The sequence below is a fragment of the Phyllobates terribilis genome, unplaced genomic scaffold (genome assembly GCF_046119375.1).
Source record: "Phyllobates terribilis strain yellow unplaced genomic scaffold, ASM4611937v1 Scaffold_2__4_contigs__length_985480577, whole genome shotgun sequence".
Classification (NCBI taxonomy): Eukaryota; Metazoa; Chordata; class Amphibia; order Anura; family Dendrobatidae; genus Phyllobates; species Phyllobates terribilis.
In genome coordinates, this window is record NW_027362762.1 from 939,684,077 (window position 1) to 939,701,816 (window position 17,740).

A 17,740-nucleotide genomic window follows, 5' to 3' on the forward strand; every position below is an offset into this window, starting at 1 on the left:
TGAAAATCACAGATGAAACTCTGATTCTAAAAAAATGGACCAAACGCTAAAGAAATCCGGATTCAAAACGCTAATCCGTGTTTTCATGTACAAGAAATGAATGGGGCCGAAGACAGTTACAAAACCTTTTTCAAAAAATATTAAAAAATAAAAGTTTCAATCACTTGCCTCTTCCCATTTCAAAAGTAATAAGCATATTTGGGGGGAAAAAAAAAAGAAGAAGAAACAAAACAGCACACTAGAATCGTTTTGGTCTTCATGCCCTCTGGTTGTATGTGATTCATCCAAAGGTGGGGAGAGTGAAGCCAGCGCTGGTGGCCACAGGGATTGCATGACATTATGTCACGCGATCCCTGGGAAACTACTGGAACAGTGCTGGCACGGGTGGCCAGTATTGGGGTTATAGTTTTACAAAGGGGAAACATAAGGATTGAGAAGTTGTCCAAGTAGTGGACAACTCATTTAATGGATGTCTAATATCATAAAAGGGAGGAGTATTTACATAATGTGATTCTGTTACATGATTTTTGCCGTAATTTTTATAACCACGACTAATAATATCCAAAATAAAAAAAATAAAAAAATGACTCACATAGTGGCAAAGTTTGTGGGTTTTTTTTTTGTTTTTTTTTTTATACATCACTTTTGGAAAAAGCATAGCAGAGAAGAAAAAAAATATTCCAACTTACAACTTAACCACTGCATTCTTTTACCAACATTTTTTTTCCATAATCAACACCAAAAAGACACAAAACCACCAACTGTGAACACAACCTCATCATGATAGAAAAAAAAAAGAGGGGCAGCAGGACCAATATCTCAAGTGTGCAAATCACACCCCATGTACACAAGTCCTCTGCAGCAGTGTGAGCTCTCCTGCTGCCCCAGGTGATTAGGAGATGACTTTCTGCCTGGAATAATAAGAGCTGATTGCCCTGGGAAGCTGTGCTGCAGCCCTAGGAGTCTTCACACCTGGTGGCGAGAGATAGCAGGGAAGGAGGAGGCCATGAATGAGTGTGTGATCTCTCCCAGGCTTTTATTACAGCTGCTGCTCAGGAGGGGTGTGCACCAGAGAACAATGCTCCTCCTTGCTGCTCGTGCTTAGAGCTGGACTTCCCCTAGTACAGCCAGATACAGGCAGCACCAGAGCAAGAAGCACACACACTTGGAGGGTCTCCTCCTTCTCTGGGGTCCCCTGGGATATTATCCACCCCTTGTTCCTGCACACTTTGTGGACTATAACCTAGGAAGCTCTCTTTTAGAACTGTGTATTTTGGACTGGATTTGTTTATTCAGGTAAGAAGATACATTGTATCTATTTGTGTGTAATCCAGGATCTTGTTTATGTTGTTGTCTATGGCCGTGTTCTAGTAAAGTCTCAAATCTTCTTGATGGACCCAAGTAACCCTTGATTATTATAGGTTACTCTTGATTATTGTGTTGGGGGAACTAAAAACTGTTTTGGTTATAGAGTTGTGTAACTCTGCTATACCAACATTGTATTATCTCATATGTTTGTGTGGTGGGTGGGTGGCCTGGAATAACTTTGGGTACTTTTCCATTTTTATTTTATTTTTTTGTTATTTTGTGACCCTGCTGTGTCACTATAGTGGAGATGGATGTATTTTATTTTTTTGTGTAATATATTGGCTTTTTTTTTCCTTGTTCATGCTTATATTAAGGTGGGAAAGAAAGGGGAGAAAAAAGTTATATTGTAATTTCTACATATCTGTATAGGTTCCATCTATACTGCTTGCTTTTTTATCATTATGCTTATTACTCCCCCTTCTATTTCTTGCTTTTCACATGTCACTCATGAACAGTTGAGCCTCTTCTGCTCTATTATGTCTGTACTGTAATGGGTGTAATTCTTCTTTTTTTTTTTTAAGGCCCTTTTTTTTAGATTCAGCATCTCCATAATATAATATAATATATAATTGTACCGGGTTTAGTGTTGTCAGCTCTTAGTGATCTACGCATCTTGTTCTACCTGTTTGTAAAATTCCTCTCACTCCTACCCGGTTTATGAAATTAGTATTTTATTTTACTGTGAATGGATTAGTCATTGCTTATGGCTACTACATGATTGCCGGTTAGATGGGTGATGAATATACAACTACTAATGTAGCTGGAGATAAGCTCTAGCAGTTGGCACATGCCCATGAACAGATTATCTAGTGGACAGTTTGGCTTTATTTTATTTTAAAAAAAGTGTGTGTGTGTGTGTATATATGTATATAATCTCACATTTTGCTCTGAAAGAACCAAATGGGAGTAAAACTAAACTCAAAAATTGCATTAATGTTTTTGATACATAAAAAATGTTAAACTTGGAAGCAGTGAGTTAGATGTCTATCTCAATGCTTTGAAACTTTAGATTTTTTTTTTTTTTTTTTTTTTTTGCATTAAATACATGCAAAACTTTATTTTGCTCCCGTTTAGCTCTTCCAATACAAGGGTGTTAAATTTTTCTTTTTCGTAATAATAAAAGGGATTCATGTCAAATATCAGGGGGCTAGGATCATAAATTACAAGAAAGGTACATCATGGTCTTGCCTTTTGAAGAGGGGGGGGTGGGTGGTTAATGGAGTCTAAGTGACTTGTAGGACTCCAGGTTCGGATACAGTTATGTTTGATATTGACGTTGATAATCTATTTAATGTAAGAAGATGGTACTTATACTAAATATCCAATCCTTACAGTTTTTCTTTTAGAAGGTTGAGGGGGATCTAAACTAAGAACTTATACAAGTAACTTTTCTACACGTGTCTTGCACATGGATTGTTGTCATTTGTGTCCTTGACCCTACAAAAGAAATCACAAAAAAAGTCCATAGAAACTGCAGACTGTTTCCACAACACTTCTTCAGTTCAAAGCCCTGATTTTTCTCTTTCAGGGTGGGGGGGTTTCAGGTATACTTTCAGTTTTGACTGCTGTGTAAATAACCTCCCCCCCCCCCCCCCCCCCCTCCTCTTGTAATATGACTAATCTCCAAGAAGAGGATATTTTCCCATTTGTCATGTAAAATGAGGACAGAGGGGACGTTCTACTGTTCATTTTTTTTTATTTTTTTTATGTCGGATCTGTGTACATGAAGTTCTGCACTTTGATAGCAAAGTCTTTATAGTTTTAAAGACAAAAGAATCTAATTTCGTAGCTGCAGATGTGGGCTTTGATGTGGCAAACCCACCCCCAGTGTTTAAAGTGCAGGCCTAGCTTTTAAATTGAAGTCACCAGACAAATTAATTTCAAGGGGGAGAGGGTTTCAAAGGCTTTTTCTATACCACTTTTTTTTTTTTTTACATTACTGCTGCATTTGAATTGCTATATTCCACATGAATCTTAGTTTTTAATTCTAATTCACTGATTTTTTTTTTTTGGTTTAGTTTTTTTAATCCCCTCTTGGTATGAAACAAAAAAAAAAAAAAATCACAGATGAAATGTTGCAGGTTCTTCTATGTTGCGGGAGTAACTCATGAGTTGTAGAATATTTATAATAACCACAAAAAAACTTTTTGAGATACTTTGGGGAGGATGTGGAACCACAATGGAAACTTCTAATTTCTGATGCAAACTATAACGTTCAAGGTATCCTAAAGAATAGTGAAAGCTCCTTGTATTTGTAGTGTTTTGCAGAATTTATCTATTTTACTTGCTGATCTAGCGCCATCATATTCCAAAGCGCTGTACAGACATAATTGCTGTTGCTATTGGGGCTCACAATCTAAATCCCTTATCAGTATATCTTTGGAGGGTGGGAGAACATACAAACTCCTTGCTCATGTTGTCTTTGTTGGGATTTCAACCTAGGACCTCAGCCATGCAGGGCAACAGTGCTAACCACTGAGCCGCCATGCTGCCCACTGTACAGTGCTAACCACTGAGCCACCGTTCAGAATTATAACAATTTTTGGTTTGTTTTTTTTTTTTTCATACGTTGAGTTGAAAAACATCCCTTAGTATTTGTATACCATCTTGGTATATACATGCGCGCACACACATAGGGTTTGTATATTTTGTACACACCCAATCTGTAGGGGTGGCGCTTATTACTGTACAAAGTAATAAGGGAAAGTAGTAAGGAGTGGATTAAGAAGCTTTGGTGTCTGTCTTCTTGCAGGTCAGTTATATGATCACACTTTGTTTATGGACATGATTTTTTTTTTTTTTAAACTTCTAGAATACTAAAAAATAATAATAATTTAAAAGCGTGGCTGCTCTTTTAAAAAGGGGCAATCTGGCCCTGGGACGTTGACCTACTAGCACAGAGTCTTCCATTATCTTTTAAGAAATCTGGTTGCCTTTAGGGCCAGTGCACACAAAGAGAATACTGTGCCTCATGCAGGTACCATAATGCAGCACGGGGAGCTATGGGCACTTGGAGTCCATACAGGCCATAAACATAGGATTTTGCTTTGTGCTCAAAGGTTAAAAAGCAGCTAAATGTCATGGCTTGTGGTTTGTTTGTTTTTTTTACTTTCCATATTGCACCACTTATCCAGTTAATGCCGCGGGCTGACTAATGTTCTTGAAGAAGCTGGGTCAGCAATTTTTGCATTTTTTTTCCTTTCCTTCTCAATTGTATCTCAGGCTTTTGGCTGGGTGTGATGTGATGAATGAACCAGGTCCACCTGTGACCTATTGACTCCCATTCACATTGCTGCCGGCCCTGCCCTGTAGGACTTGTGTTCCTTGTAAATCTGAGCTGATGAATGGGGAGAGGTGTTGCAGGTAACCTGTGTGCGTGGATCACCGGTCACGTGTTGTGAAATGATCCTGCTGTCTGGCCTGTGTACACAAAGGTGCGCAGCCAGGTTCAGTATCAGGGCTCTGTTGTGTAACTCGGCCCCCTGCTGGATCACATTGCCTCACTGTTTATGGGGGAAACTTTCTTTCTGGATCTAACGTATATTTTTGTATGCACCGGCCTTCTAGGTGCGACAACATAGTGGGGGACATTTAATAACGCCGGTGTATTTTACGTCGATCTTCATGAAAAGTGCTCTGGCATAAGATGCGCCTGATTTTACTATGTATTTACAAAATGGGGAGACCCCGCTCTAACAAGCCATAAAACTTGTTATTAAAAAATTGTTCATAAAACTCAACATGTTTCACCGCAAGTGCGGCGTCATCAGGGGATGTCCTTTGCCAGTCTCCTATCCCCTGATGATGCCACACATGCAGTGAAACCTGTTGGGGGACTTGTGCTATGAGTATAGTTTGTCCTATTCTGCCATTTGAACGAAGGCTCCCCGGGGTACCGCTAAGTGTGTAGGAATATGAATACCACTATTAAATACTAGAGGCAGAATAGGGACAAAGTTTTATATACCCCCAGGCGTTTTTAATCAAATATGAAATAAAAGCTAAGTTTTATGGCTTGTTAGTGAGAGGTCTCTTTTTGGGGTTCTCCCCATTTTGTAAATACACTATCAATATACCCCTCCCAGGCCATTGTTTTCCTCAGTTTATGATTTTACTATAGATGCTGAAAATGTAAATTTGCGCTATAGTTGACACCACTTTCTGGCATAAGCTTTAGTTAATGTGTTGAGGCGCAGTGGCCAGCCCACCCATTTCTGCTAGGCTTTGCCCCTTTTTCCACACTTTTCAAAAAAAAAAAAAAAAGTTTAAAAAGTCACAACTTGATGCCGGACCCCATAACTTGAAAAGGGTTCTAGTATAATCACATTAATTGCTCAGTGTGGGTTTTTTTTTTTTCCCCTTTTGAGGAAAATCTGCCATTGACCCTGTTCACATGTTCAGTAGTTGCAAGCCAAAATCAGTAGTGGAAAAGTCAGCCCCCATTGCTGTAAAATACTGAATGTGGCCTGAAACACTATTTCAGATGAGCCTCACTGTGGATGTGTAGATTGTGATCTACAGATGCCAAATTTTAGGGGTAGTAGCACTTTGAAGCTTTTTTTTTTTGTCTTCAAAAAATGAACTTGTCCTCAATCCTATGGATGGGGGATAATTTACTAATCACATGGGGTCTGACTGCTTGGAAACCCAGTAATCCTGAGAACAGGATCCCAGCAGTCCCATAGACAATGAATGGAGCTGAGGTCAAGCATGCGCACATCTACTCACTGGTGGACACGGGCAGAAAACGGCCCTTGTGCAAGAACAGTATATGGGTCCTTTTGCAGTCCAATAGGTCCCCATAATTTAAAATTCCTTCTGATTTGGAGGTGGAAATGGGGCCCTGTTACCACTATGGTCCCTGTGCAGCTGCAGAGTAGTGATGTGTCGGTCGCGAACGATCCGAGACAAAGAGCCAGCACCCCAGTGAGAGCCACTAAATTCTCTGAGCGTAAAATTACGGTGTTCAACGGACCGAACTCCGCCAACTCATCAATTTAATTGGCTAATTGCAAGTAGGCGGCGCTACGACCATGGGTGGACGGGGTTTCGGCCGCATCAACGTCATCTTAAATGTGTTTAACCTATGGTGAACACATATTTAATAGGGAGATCCATTTAGGATCCAGAAGAGCTGGCTGTTTTTGGTGAGCGGAGCCAAATCACCAAAAAGAGCTGGACTGCCCATCACTACTGCAGAGGTTGCTCCAATAGTATGTCCGCCCCTGCCTCTGCTACGAAGTGGGGGACCCAACTGTCATAGTCCCATTGATCAGTAATTCATCACTGTATTCTTAGGATAGGGGATCATGTCATATTTGGGGTATAACCCTTTAAGTGTTTACAGCCGTAGTTGCCCATTTTGATATAGTCTGGTATGTTTTGATGTTGGTACCGGCTTCAATTGTGTCTTGAGGGACATCTACGTTCCGACACCTTCTGGGGTGAAAAAAGGCCTTTGAGCTTTTTGTTAAGCGTGGATCCAAAAGGAGTAGGGTGTATAATATACTATATAAGTATACTTCTCCTTCCTTCTGGATCTGCAGATGATGGCGTCTCATACACTACAGCCTAATCCCATTACTGTAAGTAGAGCCTTTCCGCCATACGGTGGGGCCGGCCCTCGGAATGGTTAATAGAATCCTGAGATTCCGAATGAGTTTGTTGCTAGGCAGCCGCCATACATGTGTCATCTGGCCAGTAACATGCTTTCCTGGCACGTGAGGCCTGTGTTGTGTTCCTCTGCTTCTCTGCAAAGGCGCAGAGTTCAGAGCTGAAACGACTGGAAGGATTAATTTCTTATTGCTCTACTTAAAATCTGCATTCACATGTAGCAGAGCTGAATTTGCACTTGCTGACACCCTGATGGTGCCGAATGACAAACTCCTCTGTTACATTAAAAAATAAATAAAAATCAGTATAGAGGTTTTTATGGTTCTTCCGCTCTAGTGTCCATTTAGAAACCACAGTAAAGTCCTTCCTCTGTCGCCAGGGGAACACACTTCCGAAATATGTAATCAGTCGTTGGCTACATAAAAAAAGCGCATGATATTTGGGATATATATGGTACAAAATAGCGGCCATCACATCTAGGTAAATCTGTATTTACATATGAGGGCTGGGATACATTTCTCGGGAGTTACCCCTCCGGCTTTTAAAGGGGTCACCGGGTGCTTTGGCGTGATCGGTGTTCCTGTAAGATGAATGAGCCTCTTTCCAGTCAACACAATAGGGGAGGAAATATGGGGTAGAGACTAGTCCATCACCTAATCCAAAAAGTGAGGCGGGGTACAATTTTGAGTTGGCGTATTATTGAAACCTGCCAATAGTTCAAGGGGCCTCTGCCTACAAAATGTGACGCAAAACTATAACTCCGAACCACAGGCTGTTGGGGAATGATGGGAGCTGTAGTTTTGCATCTATTGAGACACTGTTGGCGTAAACTACATGCATGTTCACACTATGAAAAGTTTAGAATTTTTATTTTGAAACAAAACAACAAACCTGTTTTAAGAAAAAATAACAATTGTCCAGAAACAATGTGACTGAAACTCAGCTGGTGGTGTTTTTTTTGTAGAATGGGTGAGATTTTAGTCTGGTCCTTCCCCCATTTGTGACATCAAACTCAACCCCTCGGGCACTTTAGTCTCTCTTGGAATAAAGCGTGAGTCATATCAGTGCGCACAGCTGTCACCTCCAGTGCATTTTCCCCTTTTTTCTGCTTTCTAATAAATGCAATTAGGTTGGGAGACTCTATAGTGGTAAGACGCATCCTCTCCTGTGGGGCGAGAAAAATAAACAGAAAACAAATTTTAAAAAAATTCAAAAATTTACATTGTTTTTTTTTTCTTTTCATCTACAGATCCAATGACTGAGTTTGAAATCCGAAACATGGATCAGGTGGCTCCAGTTTACAACATGCACCGGGGAATACTGAAGGTAAGGTCCATTCTGGTCCGTTTTGGCATATGATGAAAAATGTTCTTGAATGTTAAATTTTAGACCTTAAACATATTTAGTGAGTTTCCTTCTGTTGTATCAGATCATGGGGGAACTGTAATGGTGGAGTACCCTTTCTTTTCTCATTATTTATTTATTTCCCCCCCTCCCCATGAGAGGGGGAAAAAAAAATGCAGTTCTAAAATGACATTTTTATCAGCTTAACCTATCTTTAAAAAAAAAAAAAATCTCAATAGTTGCCTGCAGAGGCCATAGGTGTGTGATGTGATTAAATGCCGCCTCGCAGCTCATATTCGCTGTTTGTATTTCGGGTCACACAAAGGACTTCGTGTGGTCTGGTATTTGTTTGCTAAATTCAGGAATTTTCAGGCCGTCATTTGACTATATGTCCCCGCAGGTCGGGCTGGTCTTATCTGTTACACAGGCCCGCATATTTGCACACGGTATAATAGTCATCCCCACCCAGTTCTTACACAGCAAAGTATGAGTCATGGCTCCTGTAACACAACCTGTTTGCGGTCTATGATGAGAAATGTTTAAAAAAATAAAAAAATAAAAATAAAAAATATAATACGAAAAAAATTATATTTAAAAATAAAATTTATTTTAACATAATTAAAAATATAATGTTAAAATAAATTTTATTTTTTAAATAATATATATATATATATATATATATATATATATATATATATATATATATATATATATATATATATATATATATATATATATATATATATTATATTATATAATATTCTTTCCGTTTGGATAAGCCTGATCAGAGTGGGGTTTTAGTCTTGTTTTCCATGATTTATAAGCTGTTTGAATGCTGAATAGTTGTGCAATTTTACAAGCATTAATCTGGGAATTAAAGATTATTATTTATTTTATAATTTTTCATATAAGCCTACTGCAAGGGATGTCTGTTCTTGTTTGGAGAATCCTGATTGCTGGTGCCCCCCCCCCCCCCCATCACCTTCTAATCATCTGTAATGTACAGTAAATCTTCTGTTTCCCTGCAGCGCCACCACTGGGGAGATTAAGCATTACACAAATCACTAGAAAGTCTGTCTAATTACAGCACAGGACTAGGTCCTCTAGAGAATGAGGTACACTCCATTGTTGCTTTCCTCTGAATAGTTTATAGGGGGTTGAATGCCCTAATGGGTTTTTCTAAATGTAACCTCCATTTAAGGCTTTGCCATATTTTGATCATATGCTAAAATTGGAGATTTTTATAGAAAACCTGAGTTCTATCCAGGTTTACATAGAATTGTTTTATCTTAAGGGCGACCTACTGATTAGGACCACCAGCAATCATCTGTAGCAAGTGTTGAGCTTCCCTGCAGCGCCTCCGCAGAGCAGATGAAGCATTACACAACTGCTACTGAAATCGCTAAGTTTGTCGGAGAAAACTCAACTACTCGGGAAATCCTGTTTTGTTAACAAGCGTGAAGACGTGGTCCGGCCGGTCTTGCTCGCCTCTCGCCCTCTCCTGATTGTTGACTACGCAGCAGATTTCTCTAGGCGTGTTCCATCTTCTCCTCTGCAGCTAATGACTATAATGATGTGATTAAAAGGTTTTTTTATTTTTAGCGCTTGTGTAGCCGTAATGAATAGATCCTTGTTCATGTGAAGTGTAGGAGCCCACACGATGTGATCTGGAGCATAGGAATGCATGCTCAGGTGACACCGAGCCGGTTCCTGCCGAGCGGTTGTCAGGAGGACATAATTATAAGTACGGGAGGCGCACCGTGTGCCGTATTATTTTTATACAAGACACTGCTTATTAGTCCGCCAATTACTGCCAGCAAGAAATGGCTCTGTTTAATGACAGAGTTCAGTGACCGCATTGTATCCCTGGTGCGTAGGAATAATCGGTCTATGGGCATTTACTTTATTTTTTTAATATTTCTGACTTTTAAGGATACTTGACAACCAAGTTTTAACAAGGAATTTTTGTGATTAACAAGTATATGTATCTCATGTAGGGGTGCTCAACAAATGTTCCTGGTCTTGCATCTTCTCCTCCTTTTACATATGTTCTGTTTTATCCACCATACGAGGTTTTCTAATGCCTATGGCTGGCCATCTAACTTTCCTGACTCTGATACACTTGCACTCTTGGCTGATCATACTTGTGTTCCTGCTAGAAGAGGGGAGCAAGCTGCTGCCAGACATCTCTGGGAGCAAGTTATCTCCCCCTGAGAAGAGACTTATCAACCAGTCAACATCCAACTGTTTGATCTTTTATTTTCCCCCAACATTTGCCATTGAGAGTAGTAATTTTCCGTAGTCAAGAGACCCCTCCAAACACATGAGATTGTCCACCCTTCACTTTGTCTCATGGGTATGGTCAACTTAAAATTCAAAGTACCAAGAGCAGAGAGTTGTAGCACATTCAATATTCTCTTTTCTACTTGCAGACCCCATCTGGCCAGACTAGGTTTTCTTTGTTTTTTTTTTTTTTTTTTACAAAAAAAGAGACCACCGACATGGTGGAACATCTAGGAAGATTTGCTTTTCGGTGGTCTTGAACAGCCCCAGTATGAGTCACTTCACCCTATGTGGTCCATGTAACATATCCATGTCATGCCACCTCTGTTCCAGTTTTATTTCGGCTGATCGCCCTCAATCCTGAGCTGTATGGAGGATCTACAGTAAAGTCATAGGTTACCATTTTATGTTTTCATCTCTGCACGTGCAAGTCCTCCTGTATTAAGATCCTTCTCCTTGTCTGTTCATAGCGGCAGCTGGCATTTGACAACGTAAACCTGTCGGCGTCAATATTCACTGGATTGTACTCCACGTACGATGCTTACGAAGAAGAGCAGGCCGTGCCTACAGGCTTGGACTCCTTATCTCATGGTAAGACTGGTGAACATGTAAACCTTGCCCCTTATTTTATGTTGAATTTTTCTTGAAGAAAATCAGTCTCTACACTTAACCCTAATGCATAAACTAGGTGGCACAACCACTCTCCAAAAAAACCTGATAAAGTATCAAAGACTGGAACATCCCATGCAATGTATGCCCTTTTCTTTTTGGATAGCTATAGGGGCTTAAAGAAGTCACTTGATATATTTCCCTGTGACCTTAATTCCTAAGGGGCAGACAAGGCATATATTCCCGCTCCCAAAGCGGTAATTCCGGGACATTTATTGGATAAAGTTGTAACCCAAACTTGCTGCTGCTTTTCTGTAGGACCATACTAATATAATCTAAAGAAAACCCACACTAAGGGCAGAGTTTATCCATCCCCTCCCCCACATGTACTCATGCAGCATTAAAGAGCTTGTCCACTACTGACCTAACCTTGGGAAAGGTGATCATTGTCTGTCTGATTGGTTGACACCCCTGCCAAATCAGACATTGATCACCTATGCTAAGGGTAGGTCATCAATGATAAAGCAGTGGACAACCTCTTTAAAAAATTGTGGGATCTATTTTCTGTGGCTAAAAGTCCCATTTGATTTTTATGGGGCCTTCCGATTCTCCCACTTGAGAGAAGGATCGGAAGTTGTAATTTCATCGAGTCCTTTGTGTTTAGAGGAGATGACCCGCGGTCTCCCTATTAAAAACGCATGGGAGCTCAGTTGATCCGAGTACATCTGTATCGGGTGGGGAGGAGCAATGAGATTCATACTATCCTGGTCTGGCATCTACTGTGGTTCTCTGTAGCAGTCAGACCAGGACAGTGTTCACTTCTCCATCAGCGAACTTGGCTTGCATCCTGGGTGCCTGTGCTACATACGAGACCATTAGGACAACGTAGGGGAAAAGGATGGCTGGTCAAAGATTGCCGGCAGAGAAGTGAACTGTGCCGTGGCCCAGCTGCCATGGAGGACTGAAGTGGATGCTGCACAAGGGTACTTGTAGAGACTGAGCTGTGGACAGACTGCTCTTGCTCACTTGTGGATGACTGGCTTAAGATCCTGGCTCTCAACCTCGCAGAAAATTTGAACCTTTTTTCCTTCAGATTCTGGAAGCTGCGAATTGCCTCTCTTGACCCCGTGCAGCAAGGCCGTTATGAGTCAGGCATTGAAGGCCACGTTTAATGGGTTTACTAAGGAACAGCGGCGGCTCTGTATTCCCAACAGTAAGTATTCAAGGGGAAATTTTTTTTTTTTCAGTTTTCTGATACTGCCGTAAACTGTAAGCGAACTGAATTATCACTTGCTGTAAGATATTTCCTATTTTTGCTGGCGTTAAGTTTTTTTTGTGGAAAATCCCCCTAAGCAGTAAGATTTTCCTAAGAATTCATTCTCCGCATTAGCAGCACTTGTTCACAACTCTCCTCCCGAATCTTGATGTTACTTCTTCTTTGTCAAAGATTTCCAATTTTGGGCTCCTTTTTGACAAGTGATCTCATCGGCATCTCGGCCTGCATACGTTACCGTGGAGGGGGGGGGGGGATCACAGGAATTTCCAGAGGAATGAGATGTTCGCTGTCATTGCGCAACTTCCAAACATTTTCAGATCCTCGACTTCTCTGCCCGACTCTTAGTCATCACTTCACATTTTTCAGAGAGCACGCTTTGTGCGATTTCACCAGACTAGATCTGTAAACATTAACTTTTATTAACAGAACCCGTGACCGTCCATACACAATAGGGCAGTATATTAAGTATTTACTGTATTTAGTACCGCTGTGAAGCACTTAACGCAACCAGTATTTTTATTTACCGTGTATATATATTTTTTTAAGGGTCACTTTAGTAATCTGATAACTTGTTTTGCTGCTGGATTCACATTGATCACCTTGATCTCTGTTGGAACCTGGCAACAAGTGTTCAATTTCCCTGCAGTGCCACCACAGGGGAAATAGAGTATTACATCTTACTGTTAAATTGAATGGCTTATGTGTGTAATGACTGGGCATGTTGGGTCATCCAGAGAGAGGGTCTCTTTGTAGGTAATGGTCTCAAATGGAGACCCACCCTCGAAATTCTCTAATGGTATTTGAAAATTGTTTTTTTTTTAAGCTAGATACTTGCCTTAATATAGTGTACTTCTTGCTTCCATCTAGATCCGTGGTTGTGGAATCAGACTCAAGTGTGCCAGTGGCTCTCATGGGCCGTCACTGAATTTTCCTTGGAAAATTTGAATTTTCAGAAATTTATTATGACCGGACAAGATTTATGCCACCTAGGAAAAGAACGATTTTTAGAGCTGGCCCCGGACTTTGTGGGTGACATTCTCTGGGAGCATCTGGAACAAATGATGAAAGGTAATTGGAAGGCCAGATGTATGAGTGCAATGATAGGGCTTCTAGAAACGGCATGGAAATGTTCCTAAGCTATGGAAAGCATTTTCTAATTGCATATCTCGAACTCATAGATGCCTATACAAATGTATGTAGATGTGCTGGGATAATGTAGGGTTTGAATAGGAATCTCGGGTCTTTAAATCATGTTTTCTTTTTTTTAACTCTTAGAACAAGAAAAGGTTCAGGATGAATATATTGACAGCTCCAGCCAGCACACGAGCTCCCAATGGATAAGCAATGACTCGTTAAGTAAGTAGCGTTCCTTCTGCTTGCAATCTTAAAAACTGCAATGATGATCATTTTATTCATGTAAAATATATATATATATATATATATATATATATATATATATATATATATATATATATATATATATATATATATATATATATATAATAAAAAAAAAAAATTAACCTAAATAAAAATCTCAAAAGGGCTAGTGGTGATATTGGATGACTCGTGCCAAAAATTGCAGTTGGTTAGTGGCACTGTTGGAGAGATGAAACAATCGCAACTAGACTTCTAGTTGGCTTTCCATCAAAAAATTGTATGTTTTTATTAGTGAATACTTGGTTACTGGTCACCCACCAGTGCAAGAAGGGCATCTCCACACCTGATTTTAATGGAGAGATGGATGCCCATAGCTATTTTTCTATTGACTACAAAAAAAAACGTCTTTACAACCGGACCTTTGCTGATCAAAGGACCCAACAAAGATGACCTTACATAAATTTGTGTTTGAGGATGGTTCACTAAGCCCTAATGACTCCTGTGCACCACCAGAGTGATGACAGCCAGGTATTTTTGGTGGACATTGCCCTTACCTTTTTATCTTTGAGTGAAGGTTTGATGCCACCATAGTTGTACGCGTTATTGAGCCCTTCCAATGCTCCACGTGTCATCCTATTGATCTGCGCTATAGCCCAATCCGACCAACCTAAATTGAAGAGCAAGAATTCAGCCTATTACTCTTTGTCATGGGATTGTTCTTTACATCGGACGTTTTTGGTGACCTATATGGTAATTTTGCCTTTATTAGGATTCAATATGGAGCCTTTGCATTGTGTATCTCAAGTGCACAGTTACCCGAAGACCGAAATATATAGCGACCTCTGTCCAGTGACTCGGGTCCCAAGTCTCTTACCAGTGAAGCAAGAGTTTCCGAACTATTCATGCATGAAATCCATGGGAAATAATTACTCCTCTCTGAACCACGACTATGGTCAAAGTAACATAAATGTTCTGCTGAGCTCTCTAACTTCTGGTAAGTAATTTTTTTTTTATTAAGATTTGCGTGACATATCTTGTTACCTCCTACCCCATTTTATTTTATATTAATACTTATATATTTTTTTTGTCTCTAGTAAAATCCATGGACAGGGACTCTGTAGACAGTGGCACAGAAAGCTTTGAAGGCTCAGATTCGATGCTCCAGTCATGGACGAGTCAGTCCTCCTTAGTAGACATGCAACGCGTTCCATCCTACGAAAGTTTTGAGGAAGACGCCAGCCAGTCGCTATGTTTAAACAAACCGTCCATGTCCTTTAAAGACTATGTTCAAGACCGAAATGATCCAGTGGAACAGGGCAAACCAGTTATCCCAGCAGCCATTCTTGCTGGTTTCACAGGTAAGATAATTAAAGGTATATTTTGTACAAACTCATGATGTAAGATCAAATAAGAAAATGTTATTATTAATAGTAGTGATATATAATGTATTTTTACATATTCCACCCCCCCTTTTCCTTCAGAGCTTGCTGGGAAAGTTTGTGACTTACTACTCAACTTATCCATTGGGTGCCCAACAAAAGTGTTTAAAGTTGGCATCCTTTGTTGGCTGGTAGCCTTCTGCCACAGATTAGGAAACCTTCCCAGCATATAAACCTCTGATGGAAGGCTCAGACGTGGTGTATACAGTGCGTTCTTTCATCTTATTTTTACATAAGCTGAATTTAATCTTATTTATTTTATAGGGAGTGGACCAATTCAACTTTGGCAGTTCTTGTTGGAATTATTGACCGACAAATCATGTCAACCCTTTATCAGCTGGACCGGGGACGGATGGGAATTCAAGCTCACGGACCCAGATGAAGTTAGTACTCTTAAGTTTTTCCATTATCATATCTTAGAATCCAAGAGGCACCAGAGGATAATCCTTAAAAAGTTAGGTCTATTATTCCATATTATAAAAAAAAAAAAATCACAATAATGGGAAGACAAGGCAAGGTTTCAGCCATATCTGGCCTTAAGCCTCAAAATACAGCTATATATAATGTATCAATGGTTCTTGGGACTTGGACCCTGGATTGAGTTTTGCAATGACCGTCTGATTATAGTTATTGGCTCAGTAGACTTATTGCCATAGTATAATAACTCTCTACTAATGTTTTTAGCTTTTAATAGCTGCTAGTTGGTCCCTAATGTGGTCAGGGGGGAAAAAAGTTTAGACTGAGAAGAAAACCATATCCTATTGTAGTTAGTCCTATCTATGAAATCCATCTGATTATCTCGTCCCGGATAAACCCCCAATATTCTGTAAGTATGAATGTGAATACTGCCACAATCAATATATAATTTCAGAAATAATGGTTACTAATGATAAATCTAAGTTGAAAAGAAAACCAGTCTTTGTTCGTTTTAAAAAATCCGTAGTAACATTTTTTTTTTTTTTTTCAGGTTGCTCGTCGATGGGGAAAAAGAAAAAACAAACCTAAAATGAACTATGAGAAGCTAAGTAGAGGACTAAGATACTATTATGATAAGAACATTATTCACAAGACGTCAGGAAAACGCTACGTGTACCGATTTGTATGTGACCTCCACAACTTGTTAGGGTACACGGCCGAGGAACTGCATGCCATGCTCGGCGTTCAGCCGGACGCTGATGAATGAATCAATGAAGATGCTCTACCTGAAGCACATAATTGTACTGTGAATATAATGGGATTGCGGGAAGGGTGGCAACGGGGGAAAAAAAAAAACCCTGAAACGTTTCGGTCATTATTGGACTGTTTAAAGAAGGCCGAAATTATGGAGGAGTCTGAAAGGCAACGCGTTTCGAGACCTTTCTAGGAAGTGGTTTTGTGTTGTACTTTCTTGACTTGGTGCAACAGATGACACTTAAGGGGAACAGCTCTGATGAACATTGCACCAGATAAACTTTTTTATTTTTTTGTGTGTAATATCCTGTTTTAACACTGAGCGGGGGGAGTCGGACTCAAATCTTCAGTCAACTAGACTTAAGGAGACAATTACGGCATATCGCAATTTTTTTTTTAAATTTGTCATTTAAAAAAAAAAACAGAAATCTCATTTTGTAAATTGCTAATCCGTCTCAGACTGCACTTTATAACTTCATGCTGCCTGAGTCCATGTGTCTTATGTTTAATATGTGGTGATATTATTTTTTTTTTTTTTCTCATACCATTTCAAGTGCATGTAAATAATTTTATCATGTATTGTAATATTTGCATAATTATTTGTTCCACAAGGGATGTGTGTGTGTGTATATATATTTTTTGATTTCAGATATAATTTTTTATGGCACATAGAATGCGCCTTCCTCATTTATTAATAATATTATTTGTTATTATTCCCCTCCACCCCATTTCCCTGTTATCCTCTCCTGACTATATAAGCTTTGTGAAACTGCACATTTTTATTTTTTGCCATTCCAATAGTCACATAAGAGTGCAACAAGTCATCCACAGACTAGGAATGCCATTGGTTTCATACAAATCTCAGGAAGTCTTTCTGCTTGAAGAATGGCTGTATGTCCCGTCTGTAGATATGTTCGATTTTGAAAAAGTTGACCATTACTCGGTTAAGCTGAGTGTTATCTGTGTTTTCGATGGGCAGAGGGGACAAAGTCGCTGCCAGTCTGATATGGCAGCAGCTTATCTTCAGTGTAAAACAAACAAATATGCTTCGGAATTTTATCAACCCGATTATTCTCTGCTCTGACATCATCTATCGGGAGAATAGGAAATTGGGGGATTCGAATGAGTCATCCAAAATGTCTACGTTTCCAATCTATTACCTGTATATGTAGATCTTACAATTTATTTTTATTGGAAACTCATTTAAAGGGGTTGTCTCCACTTCTCTTCACAAGAGTGCCGCTCCCCTGTCTCCTGGCTT

The 17,740-nt window shown here is 39.7% G+C and overlaps 1 protein-coding gene across 2 annotated transcripts; it reads left to right on the plus strand.

Annotated features, from left to right (window-relative positions):
- Window positions 1-1,103: 1,103 nt before the first annotated feature.
- On the plus strand, window positions 1,104-16,546 carry ETS2 (ETS proto-oncogene 2, transcription factor). 2 transcript variants are annotated; one of them, XM_073668421.1, is made up of 10 exons: window positions 1,104-1,296; window positions 8,231-8,307; window positions 11,079-11,199; window positions 12,311-12,430; window positions 13,361-13,561; window positions 13,769-13,849; window positions 14,640-14,864; window positions 14,965-15,228; window positions 15,574-15,692; window positions 16,277-16,546. In XM_073668421.1, exons 2-10 carry the CDS (start codon window positions 8,236-8,238, stop codon window positions 16,490-16,492), a joined length of 1,419 nt encoding a protein of 472 aa, XP_073524522.1. In that variant the 5' UTR covers window positions 1,104-1,296; window positions 8,231-8,235; the 3' UTR covers window positions 16,493-16,546. The 2 variants fall into 2 exon arrangements, with proteins under 2 accessions (XP_073524522.1, XP_073524523.1); XM_073668422.1 differs by lacking the exon at window positions 1,104-1,296 and adding an exon at window positions 4,080-4,120.
- The last annotated feature ends 1,194 nt before the right edge of the window (window positions 16,547-17,740 follow it).

What these genes read in the sequence shown, in the direction of transcription:
- ETS2 (XM_073668421.1), top strand. Translation starts at nt 8,236, where the DNA reads ATGACTGAGTTTGAAATCCGAAACATGGATCAGGTGGCTCCAGTTTAC. An exon ending in GATAAGCAATGACTCGTTAA is followed by an intron (nt 13,850 to 14,639) that starts GTAAGTAGCGTT and finishes TGCCTTTATTAG; the next exon opens with GATTCAATATGGAGCCTTTG. An exon ending in AGCTCACGGACCCAGATGAA is followed by an intron (nt 15,693 to 16,276) that starts GTTAGTACTCTT and finishes TTTTTTTTTCAG; the next exon opens with GTTGCTCGTCGATGGGGAAA.